Source organism: Rattus rattus, chromosome 9, assembly GCF_011064425.1.
Source record: "Rattus rattus isolate New Zealand chromosome 9, Rrattus_CSIRO_v1, whole genome shotgun sequence".
NCBI classification, from domain to species: domain Eukaryota; kingdom Metazoa; phylum Chordata; class Mammalia; order Rodentia; family Muridae; genus Rattus; species Rattus rattus.
Genome location: NC_046162.1, coordinates 62,493,347 through 62,505,582, shown reverse-complemented (window position 1 = coordinate 62,505,582; position 12,236 = coordinate 62,493,347). Strand labels below are relative to the sequence as shown.

Here is a 12,236-nt window from a genome sequence, read left to right as displayed (position 1 = left end):
GGCTGACTGGTGATGGAGAAAGTATTGAGTCTTTTTTGTCAGCCTGGTGTCTTTTTGTGTGCCTTTGGTGGGCACCACTAAACTCCTGTCAGGAGCCCTAGCCACACCCCAGAGGCCATGCTTGTTGAGGTACTTGTGTGTTTGGGCAGTTGTGAGAAGCATATTCCTTTGACCTATGTTGAGGAGTCTGTGTTCTGTTTCCCTGAGAGGCTGCCTTGACCTTGCTTGGATATCCCAACTTGATTTTGCTTGGATAATACAGGATGAGGTACATGGGGGTGTTGGCATGTTTAGTAATGCAGATCATAGAGAAGAGGAGGTGCAACTATGGATTCCCTGCTCTGGGCATGTGATATGGAGCCCATGGTGGATGTGCATGTCCTATCATGGGCACATGAAATATGGGGTCCATGGTACTGTGTATCCTCAGTCATGGGCAGTTAGTTAGGATGAGGTCTGTGGGGGCTGTGTACATGCTCTGACATGGGACAGGTGCAATAATACAGTCTGTGGGGTTGTATGCACATTCTGTCGAGACAAGTAGGATGGAATCCAAGGGAAAGGATGCCTTGGAAGACTTAGTCCAGCATGGACGGAAAACCCCACATGAGCTTATTGTCTTGTCTAGACCCTACGTTTAGGCCTCAGTTGGCCTGTACTGGTAAAGTGGGGTTTGGTGGGAAAGGAATCGGGTGTTCCATGGATGTCTGACTTTCCCCTCTAGCTCATCTGTCATCTCTTGTTAGCAGTTGCTGTCAGAGCACCTGACAGTACTTGGACACCATATTTCATTTGTGTCCTCTTCCAAAGACCCTTGTGCTGTAGAGCAGCAACTTGCATTTGAAGATGACTCTCCATTGTGGTGAAAGGGCGGACAGCATAGACCTGTTGTGCCACTTTGGTGGTAGCTGTTACTTCCAGGGTGTGGAATATGGGTGGGAGGTGGCTACAGTCTTGAACTGAGAGATAGGCACTGCTGCCTTTGGTTAGCTGGTGTTAGTAATGCCTCCAGGTAGGCTGCTCCTTCTGGAGAGAAGCACACCCCTGGGGAAAGTACTGGTGTCCTCCAAGGGACAGAACACTTGACTTCCCCCTTGTCTTGAAAACTTGCATGGTCACTCTTGGTATCTTCTGCCAACTCCCTGGAATATGTGGGGGCACAAGTGAACTCTTGCTGCCTGTCCTGTCACCCTAACTGTGTGTGTGGGCTCTCACAGAAGCTGTTTGATTTGCTTGGTTTTGGTTTTGTGTTTCTTAAAGACAGGGTTCATTCACTGGCTCAGGCTGAACCAGAACTCACAGAAATTCATTTGCCCCGGCTTCCTGAGTGCAGGAATTACAAGTGTGAGCTGGTAAGCCTGGCTTCACGTGGAATCTTTGCTGTGCATGCTGGGACAAAGCTGTGTGGCTGGATTCTCTCAGACATCTTTGAAATGTAGCCTAGTGGATGTTTTCTTGTTGTCCTAGATCCCTAATTGCTCACTGATGCCGTCTCCATGTCTTCCTGGTAACATTTGGAGAATGGAGAAGAAGGGCCTTTGGCCTTTCCATTCAGGCAGGTGCTAGACTGTGCTTAATCAGTATGGCTTTTCAGAGTTCTGTGCTTTTCTGGACATAGCGTCAGTTCTTTTGGGCTCCTATAACAGAACACCTCATACTGAACAATTAATTTGTAGACATAAGAAACTTACTGCTTGTACCCAGTTTGGAGCAACTAGCACAGTTGCTAGTTCAGTTCCAGATGAAGCAGCTCGCACATCGTGAGTCAGACAATGTCCCCTTACTCACACTTGGTATGTCCTTCTGTGAGGATGGGCTTAAGACCTTTATTAGGCTGCCTTATTGTACACTATTCCATTTTTTGGTGGGTTCTTTATAACCTGATCCTAGGTCACATTGTACCAACACTTCAGTGCTCATAATTCAAGACACAAGTTTTAGGGGGACACTCTAAGTGCAGAACATTGTTTCCTCGCACCGCTTGTGTGTAGGTATTTTGGGGTACTGGGAGGGACATCGTTGTCATACCTGCACAAATACAGCCTATGTTGGGGTCAAGGCACTGCTGGCGTATACAGGTGGTATTCAGGCTGCCCTTTGGCACTTCTTAGGTGATCTCTATCTTGTACATCCCAGGCTGGGTCTCAACTTGCTTTGACTTCAGTGCTAGTCACTCTTCATTGCTTTGACAGTTTACCTGAGAAAAGTTAGGAATAAAGGGTTTTCTTTGGCTTATGATACCAAGGTGTCAGACTGTGATCAGGTGTCCTATGGTGTGATGCAAGCCATCATGGCAAAGGAAGCTGTTCTGCTATGGTGGGGGCCAGGAGGCAAGCACAGGAGAGAGTGAAGCAAGAGATGTAATCTTTTAAAGCATTTCTCCAGTGGTCTGCTTCCTCCTTTCAGGGCCCACTGACCGTGCATTGTGGGATCTTCAATATCCATTGATAGAGTTAGCACCCTTGCGATCAGCCCTTTGATCTCAGTATGAAGCCCTCAGCAATCTCCGGGCGTATACTTAATATCCAGACTGTAGCACCTTTTTTCTTTTTCTTTTCCATTCTGAAGCATTTAACAGGTTTACAAGATTACAAAGAAATGTTTAGGAAGGCCCAGTGGATTTTTCAGAATTACAGTGTTGGCTTGGGCACAGACTGTAGCTAACAGAGATTCTCAGACAAGTGTGTGTGTGTGTGTGTGTGTGTGTGTGTGTGTGTGTGTGTGTGTGTGTGTGTGTGTGTGTGTCTGTCTGTCTGTCTGTCTGTCTGTCTGTCTGTCCAACAGTCCTGGCATGCCATCAGTCCCAGTTGTAACTTTGCCTAGACTACCCCCATAGCTGAGATTTTAATATAGTATCACCATGAGAATTGCATTCCCTCAGTACCACTCCCATGTCTCCCCTCTGTCGTCTACTTCCAGTCACACCCCTCAGGAATGTTGTGTTTGTAGGTGCCCCATACTTCTTACCACCTGCTTTACGGATTTCGTCTAATTCTCCCTCTGATAGGGATGGAAGTGGTTATGGGCATTTCACCAATGTGTTTCTTGTCATTGTTCCCAGCAGAATCCGTTGTACCCACCAGGAAGCTAATGTTCGGTTGGGCTTAGAGTTTCTGAAGGGTCCTTCCCTAGTGAGACTTCATCTAAAGTGGAACTGTCTTCTCCTGTGACTGGATTTCTGGGGTGGAAGCATGTTTGGGATGAAGGGCACCGCCTAACTGATAACTGTGTACCTGCCTGTTGGAGTTTCTCATGCGATCTTCAGGACACCTGGCTGCGTTGTGTGAAAGATGGGCCTTGGCTCTTGGCTGTGTAGTTGTGGGGTTGCTGGGGCCCAGATGAATGTAGAACCTTTTTCTGGATTAAGTGTGGGCTTAATGTAATGACTGCTTTCTAGGTAACCCCTGAAGTGCCTTTGGAGGGTACACACCAGGTGACATCTGAGACTGTGCCTTGCAGCACTGGCAAGGGGTGAGTTGTCCCACAGTTGAGGGTTCCGTAGCCGTAGGCCAGATGCTACTGCTGCTGTAGGTTAGGGGGCTTCTCGGGCCATTCTGACACGGTCTGTGGGAAATCAATCCAGAGGTCTATGGAGCTCGGTGTTCTGTAGATCTTTCTTTCTGTCTTCAGCACATTCAAGGGGCATTTTTCCCGAGCCAGTTGAACTACATTCTTAAGGGTAGTATGATGGCTGTTGGTACAAGGGGCAGGTCCTGCAGCCACACCTGATCCTGGAAGCTGGACCTCTGAGGCTCAGGCTCGGTGGGCAGGCTTCTGGGTCTGAGTGTGGCTCCACTCATAGGATGAGGTGCCTCAGGACAGTGCATGAATTTGGGCATAGCTTGGGAGACACTGCTCTCTGTGGTGTGTTTGTCTGTCCATGGCCAGCATTTTACCTATTGTTGGCCTCCTAGACTGCATTAGAATAGTTGATATTTTCATACTCTCCTCTTAGGATTGGTCACACCACTGTACACCTTCATCTCTGCAAGTTCTTTACCATCGAGTTTGGATTGGGAAGGTCGAGCAAAGCCTGGGGTTTGCACCAGACACACCTCAGGAACCTGTACAATCCACAATTGCCCAATGCATTAACTTCTTTTAAATTAGTATGGCTGAGTGGCTGTCAGGAGATGTAACCTTGTGGTGATTTTTATGGGTTGGTTGTTTCTGCTTATGTAGATGATAGCTGAATCTTTGTGTCCCTGGCTTACAGGCTCTACGGACCCTGCAGTGAGAAATGTGGGGCTCTGGGGGTTAAATCACTGCTCTCACCTGGAGGCTGCTGCTTCCTTAGGCAGCCTGTGTTAAACAAACGACATGCTGTCTAGAGAGAAGGGTGTTTAAATTACCTTGCTGGACTCCTCTAAGTTGCCAAAAGGAAGCCCTCTGGGGTATGATATATATATTTGACATGCATTCGCAGTGTGTAATTGGAACCATGAGAAAGGTTTTTGTTCAAAGCTATTGAACAGTTTCCTTATTTTAAACCTGTTGGATCTGGAAAGAGCTGTTTCGGAATTTCTGTCTGATAATGATTATGTAAAGGTTGAAGGCAAAGAGTTTCCTGTTCCAAATCACCATCCCCCTCCTCCGAGCCCAGCTTTGTGAGTGCCCAGTGCCCTTGTAGCCACTAAAGATACTCTGACTTCTGTTTCCTAGAGCCCTGAATATCAGAGCTGGAAACTCAATGCCTTCCTTTCACATGGAGAGGCTGGACAGCTCTATAGAGCTCCCCCGCCCCCCAGAAGCAGCAGAAATGGGCCCAACCTGTCTACGCATGCCCGGCTGCTGCTCTCACTACCGTAGGATGAATCAGAGGCAGCAGTCTGGCTTCCCTATGTTTTTGTTACAGGCTCAGTCATTGCTGTCTTTCCCACGTTGTCCTTTCGACAAGTCAGTTCCTTTCCAGTGATCCATAGCATAGCATCCTGCCCTTACCAGGCCAGCCTCCGTTTAGCAGCCAGTCGTCGGTGCCATATTCTTTGTTAGCTCCTGTGTTTGCTGTGCATTTGTGGAGGATGTTTTTAAGTATCGCAGTACACGAAAAGCCAGGATGCTGTCCCTGAAGACTGCTGGCTGGGCTGTGGGACAGAATAGGAGGAGGACAGTCAAATGCTGGGCAGCATTGGCATCCATAGGTGGCTGTGGGGCCTGAGGCCTGATGAGCTTTACGTTCTGCCTTTCTAGCCTAGAACTGTGAAGGACACAGGCATGGGAGTCTCAGCATATTTTGACATCTGAAGGTCCTGGCCCTATCTGGAGACAGGCAAGAGGTGAGTGGGTTCTTGGAACCTGCAACTCCTGTGGCCTCTCGGTTGGGATGGGCAGTTGGAACCAGCAGATATCCTCCCAGCAGATACCCTGAACAGTAAACAGGGTTACACTCTGAGAAAGTCCATCAAGACATACTGTTAGTGGATTCAGACCCATCACTTGATTTTCTTATGTCTGGCTATGTCACAAGTTCCTGAGAAGGGCTAGATTCCAAAATTATCTTACTTCAGTTTGGGGACAGAAGCCTGGGTGCCCTGGCTGGGGTGGGTACTGTGGTGTGGGAGATCTGTGTCTGGGGTTGCTCTTGTGTGGCACCAGTTTCCTGGCAAGGTGTAGGAGAGTGTGAAGTGGACATTGAGAGTGCTGACACTGCCACTCGTAGTTGTCTGTCTGGAAATTGGTTTTGTCCTGTGGAGTGATAAGTTGACACTTAGAGAACACATTCAGGTTTCCCTGAGGCCAGAGGCTTGCTGGCTGGCCTTGCCCAGAGCATCTGGGCTGTGGTGCCTACTGAGCTCCAGGGAGTCCAGCTGGCAGTGACACTGCGCATATGGACACTGCCCTCCCACAGGTGCCACAGCCAATTTTCTTGACATTGTTTGCTCCCTAGTGGGCAACCCGTTAATTAACAGAGTTGTGAATTTGAGCTATATACTAGCAAACTTGGAGTAATTCCAGGTCAGCTAGGCCTGTTTCAGTAGAACAGAGGACCTTTCAGCATAGCAAATTGGATATAGTTCTAGTGGAGATAATTGTAGATATAATTTCTAATCTGTGGCACCCAAGGTGGTTTGTGTGTGCCTGTTTCCTGGGGTGCAGAGAAGCCTTGTAGGATAAAGGAGTCTCTGGGACTTACTCTGCAGTGGGAGTTCTGGCAGAGAAGGGGACTGTAAGGCCAATTGGGAACTGGGTAGGAGCTGTAGGGATCTCAAGAATGATGTGAAAGCTAGCTGTTGTGATCACAGAGTGCCTCTGGAAGGATGGGAGGTGGGGCTGGGCCCAGCTGTTGGAATGGAGGAGCTGCTTCTGTGGATGGGGCTGACTCAGAGCTTGGCTGTGGAGAGGCCAGGAATAGCTGGCCCTTACTGGGCCCTAAACTATGCCCAAGACTTCAATGTGGCCACTTATATGAGAAACTGCTAGGAAAATGGGCTCTGTCTTAGACATCTAGAAGCCACAATCACATTCCTAATGCTGCAATATTCAGGGACTGAGACTTGTCAGGGGATAGGCCTTATTTGGCGTTCTTAGCAGGGCCAGGCTAAACGAAGGATGTATATGTTCATGCCTCTTGCACTTGTCCTGTGCACATTTTACAGCCTCTGTGAAATACCACAGGTATGTGAAATAGATTCCATTGAACCATAACTATTTCATATTTATATAGAAAAATCCTTAAAAGCAAAAAGGCAGGATTTGGTTTTGTAACATTAATAGCCCTTCAGAGTTTTGTTTGTTTGGTTTTTTTCTTTTTGCCTATATATTTCTAGGTCTATTTTCTGGTGGATAATTGCACATGCAGGAGATGGGCACCTCACATGCACACATCTAAGTGGTGCCACTCCTCACACTGTTGGTGGACACAGGGTTGGGACTTGTGTGTGGTAAGGATATAGAGTACAGGCTCTGAGGGCGGCATGCATGCAGTCCTAGAGTCAGTGTGCTCCATTTATCTTGCTTTTGGAGTCCCTGGACACTCACATGCCTTTTGTGTCTGCTGCTGGTATTTGACTAAATTCCTTGATTTATCTGTCAGCTGTGAATCTTCCCTTTATGGCCTTCAGTGCTTGTGGCGAACTCCTGCCAGTAAGGTTAATCACGTGTGAGGCCCTGCATTCAAATTCCATTGTCATATCTAAAGGGACAGAGGAGCGTCCTGCTCGCATCATAGCTCTGGCAGAGTCTACAGCAATGTGTTCCTTCACATGACAGGGGCTTCCATCTTTAGTAAGCAGCTCTTCACAAATACACAAATATACAGAACAGAATGCACAGTAACATTGGTTTTTATTATTATTTGTGTGGTATGCATGCGTAGGTATCACTATGTGTGTGTGTGTGTGTGTGTGTGTGTGTGTGTGTGTGTGTGTGTGTGTGTGTGTGTGTGTAGGCCAGGGGTCAATTTTGGGTCTCTTTTATCCCTTTCTACTTTATTTTTAATACAAGGTTCCTCACCGAATCTAGGGTTGCACCTGTTTGGCAAGATGAGCCATCCAGCAAGCCACGAGGCTCCTCTCTTCTCTGCCTCTCCGGTGCTAGGATTACAAGCATGCAGCACTATGCCTGGATTTTTATGTGCGTGCTGGGGATGTGAACTTAGGTCCTCAAGCTTACGTGGCAGGGACTTTACCAACTGAGCCATTTCCTCAGCCCTGATTTTACCTTCCGTCAGCATATAACTGCTGTACACAGTACTGGGTTTCAAAAGACCATTTTCATAGAAGTGTATAGTATACTTTTACTGAGCTCCTCACCGTGTTCCCTCTCCCTTCCCCTCCTGTTAGCCTCCTTCTGTTTTCCCAGGTGCTTTTGCTTCTACTTTCATGTCACGTATATACATGGTTTTTTCATGTCACGTATACACATGATTTTTCATGTCACGTATATACATGGTTTTTGCATGAAATCTAGGATGTACAAATGAGAGAAAAACATGATATTTATCTGGCAAGCTATTTTGCTTAATGTGTAATAATCTCCATTTGGATCCATTTTCCTGTAAATAGCATGATTTCATTTGTGTTTGTTTTGTGTGTGTTTGTGTGAGAGTGTACATGTGTGTGCACATGCGTGTGGGAGTCAGAAGTCAATGTTAGATATCTCCTGTTGATGTCCATCTTATTCTCTGACAGGTTCTTTCACTGATCTTGGAGCTCATGGGTTTGGCTATGCTGGTTGTCCAATGAGCTCCAGAGAGATCCTCTTGTCTCCTCATTTACCAAGAGCTGGGGTTACACACCCTAACATGCTCAACTTTTATAGAGGTGCTAGAGAGCCGGCTTCAGGTCTTCATGTTTGTGTTACAGACACTTTATTGATGAAACCCCTGACTTGCTTTTACTTGTGGTGGAATCAAACTTAATTGTTTAGATGTGCTATATTTCTTTATCCATTCTTCTCTTGACAGATATCTAAATTGGTTCTATAATTTAGCCATTTAGAACAATACTGCAAATAAACATTTATGAATGTGCTGGGCATGGTGGCACACACCTTTAATCCCTGCACTTAGGAAGCTGAGGCAGGGAGAGAGTTCAAGGGTAGCTTAGCCTGATTTACATAGCAAATTTGAGGTCAACCAACAAGAGCCATGTGGTGAGACACTGCCTTATACAGAACAGAACTCATTGATGAGCAAGTGTATCTGTGATGACTTAGAGCCCTTCAGGTAAACACTCAGGAGTGCTATAAATACCGTAATAATTTAATGTTCCAGTATTCTTGCACACATCGCCTCTTTGTGTCAACTGCTGTGTGTGTGTGTGTGTGTGTGTGTGTGTGTGTGTTTGTCTCTGTGTGTGTCTGTCTGTCTGTCTCTGTGCGTGCATGTGTATCAATTGCCTGGTTGTATACTTTCACTAGAATCGGAAGAGGGATTCATGTGACTTTATCTGTTGGCTAATATAGACACTTTATATGATCAAACAAGCAGACAATCCTGTTACATAGGGTAACCTAGGGCTGGCTTTCTGCGTCTGCAGCCTCTTCAGTCCTGGAACTTCAAGGACCCCTCTCTGGTCCAGGTCTGGTGCCTCCTCCCCTCTCTGAGGTTGTTGAAGTTGTAGTAATAAGATTTGGATGGTGTCCTGTGGCTTCACATCCATCTGCCTCATTTGTGGGTGTCACCAAGACTCCCCATAAATACAGAGTCCTTTTCTATGCTGGTGTGGGTCTCTAAGGTTTGCACTCTGTTGGTATGGCCACAGGTTTGGTAGCCTAGCTGTGTGGTTCTTGTTTTGAAGAACTGTCATTTCTTTAAGTAATTCTTGGGAAACTCAAAAATGCCCTTTCACCTGTGAGCCGGTGGACTTGTTTTCCTTTCAGGGCTTGTTTGTCTTTCTGAGTAGAGTTTAACTCCTGTCTGTGATCCTGCCTCATGCTATACCATCAGATGCTCATCGTTTTTGTCTCCTGCCAGTTGTCACAGTGATCCTGAAGGCCCTTACCTACGATGAGAAGCGGGGTGCCTGCAGCGTGGGGGCCAACGTCAGGGATGCTGCCTGCTATGTGTGCTGGGCTTTTGCACGTGCCTACGAGCCTCAGGAGTTGACACCTTTTGTGACTGCCATTTCAAGGTAAAGCCTTTTGGTTGTGCTGAAGGGTAATTGTGTCATGTGGCAGACATACCTCAGATAGACATACTATTTGCCCAGAACCTGTTGGCTTTAGGTAAACCAGTCTCTACAACTGCCAATATAGCTGCGCCCCTCCCCTCTAAGAGGTGGACAATAAAGGAAAAGACTGCCTTATTTTATGAAATGGGACAGGATCTGCTATGTGGGGAGATAGAGTTCCAAACATGGCTGTCCAGGGAAGCAGATGGGTTCCAGGTCTCACTTCAGACCTTTCCAAATGTCAGAAGAAACTACTTGCATGGGACCAGAGTGAAGCTCAGTCACTAGAATACTCTGGAGCCATTAGCAGCTCCACAGTGTGCTGAGGACAGAGCAGATCACTGGTCTTGCCCTAGTGAGCATGAAAAGACTCAGACAGAGAGGACCCATTATCTTGTTCATGCCATGATGAGCATTTAGCTACTTGGTGCCCTCCTTTGGCTCCTCAGAATGAAGCTTGAACTCTAAGAAAGGTTACTGCTACCCCCCGCCCCCCAAATTTATGTGCCACTTGCTGAAAAGACATCTGTGCTGAGGACACACTTGTTCTGCATCCTTCCGAGGGAAAGGGAAAAGAAAAAGCAAAAACCTCTAGAAATTCAGGCAGAAGAGCTCTGGTACCATGCCTAAGCCGTGAAGTTTCTGAGGTCACTGAGCTCCTGTTAAGAGCCTGCAGACTCAGAGCTACTGCCCTAACCTGCGACCCTGCCTCTCATTGGCCAGAGGTACTGGAGTCCAGTGACTGGGCACCTGCCACTCACCTCTGTGACTATCTCCCTGCTCACCGAGCTCTCCAGTGCTGTTCGTTCTGCAAGTTGCTGAATGAAGGTGAGGTGGGAGTGTACTGGCCACACAGCTTGGGAAGATGAGACAGACAAGGCCTCAGGAAAAGCAGATGTTCCAGTACTTCCCAGAGTTCTGAAAGTGTGGGCCAGATGCTAAGTTTCCAGGATCCCCTAGAACATCCTTATGGTGCTACTCACACCCTCACCTCATTTCAAGACTCAGCTTCAGAATCTTCCCCCTGGACATCTGACTGGAACCACCTGCTCTCATAAAGGAGCCGCCCTGGACCTGTTTGATCCTATGGGGCATAAACATAACTGACGGGGCACAACTCACGGGGACATGACACATGCATGGTTGCCAGTAAGCTGTGCTGTTGGTTGTAGACTTGGCTCTGGGTGAGAAGGGGCAAGAGCCCAGCTTTCCAGGGCCTTCTGCTGAGCCTCAGGCCTGGTCCTTAGCTGTGACCTCCGTTTCCCACTCCACTGCCATGCAGATGCACCTGTTTGCTGTTTATGTGGCTTTGAGGGAGGTTCTTGCAACTGTTCCTTGTCCTCATCGTCAGCTTTCTCGCTGTATCTTGTGTAAGTAGCAGAAATGTTTTTCTCTTGTTCACAGCTGTCCCAGAGCAGTGAAGCTCCTTTACACTGATGGCATCCTGTTCAGTTCCTCAGCTCTGTCTGGTAGGGAGCTGCAGCCCTGAAGATGAAAAGAGGATACAGTGTTGAGTAGGAGATAGGCGTAGAGCTGGCATGACCCTGACTTGACCCTGATGTGGCCCTGGGAGATTGTGAAGGATGGGAGGACGCTTGGCTCTGATGTGCATTTGCTTCCTGTTTCAAAGTAGAAACATCCGGACAGATTCCATTCAGTCTAACCGTTTTGTTCAGAGAGCAGCGACCCCCCAGGATGCTATGCCATGTCCTCCCTCCTCTAATCCAGGATGTAGGAAGGCAGATGGCCTGAGGGAGGGAATAATAGAGTAAAGGGAACAGGAGCTGGCCTGCTGGCCTGGGAGCATGTGGCCATGTTAGAGGGAGCATGTGGCTAACTTCGTTTTTGTTGAGTGTGGGGACTCAAAGCCTTTCTGCAGGTTTTGAAGGCAGGAGGTACAGAGGAGAGGTCCTGATGATTGGAGGACCCTGTGGGGCACCTGGTCCTGAAGGAAAATGCAGGATTACACAGTTCCCACCAGAGTGCATGTCTTCACTCCATGCTATAGAACTCGTGTCACAACAACGATTGATCTCTGGGTGGATGTTGCAAAGGAAACAGTCTGCGAAAAGCTTGGCTCTGAAGTTGGCTGCTGAGTCTTGGTGTTACGGCTGTAGGTGGTCTTTGGACTCTGGTCTGTCCTCTCTAGCTCCAGCTTTTCCCACACTTAGAACAGTATGTTGAGGAGCTTCCATAGCTGCTGAAGGAACATGGTACCTTTTGCTTCAGGGTCACCATTTACTACTCAGGGAAGAAAAGGCAACTGCACATCAGAGCCAAAGGTCCTTCCCATTCTTCCCAGGTTCCTGGCAGGTCATTGCTGCCATGTCAGGGTCACATCTGTCTCCATGCCTACTTCCTACTCAACACTCTATTCTCTTTTTATACTGGGGGGGGGGGACGGGACAAAAAGGCTCTCTTTGCTGGCCCTGCACAAGCTCTTGGTCATGAGGTTTCTGTCTGAGAACTGTAGAAGGTGGCCCAGGTTGGGCTTGGCATGGTCTTCCCAGGACTTATGTGAACTGAGCTTGCTCTGAGTGTGGCATGTGCCATGGGGAGGTAAGAGGTCCTCTTCATGTTGGGTTGAAGTGTTGAGTGTGCTGTGGAGAATTTGGCTTCTGTTGA

At 47.7% G+C, this 12,236-nt stretch overlaps 1 protein-coding gene across 2 annotated transcripts in view; it reads left to right on the top strand.

Annotated features, from left to right (window-relative positions):
- Positions 1–12,236, top strand: part of Tbcd (tubulin folding cofactor D) — a 160,763-nt gene that overhangs the window by 77,416 nt on the left and 71,111 nt on the right. For both annotated transcript variants that reach the window (XM_032912781.1, XM_032912780.1), the window contains exon 14: positions 9,416–9,572. In XM_032912781.1, coding sequence (XP_032768672.1) covers positions 9,416–9,572 — 157 coding nt within the window. The remainder of the gene's footprint in view (positions 1–9,415; positions 9,573–12,236) is intronic.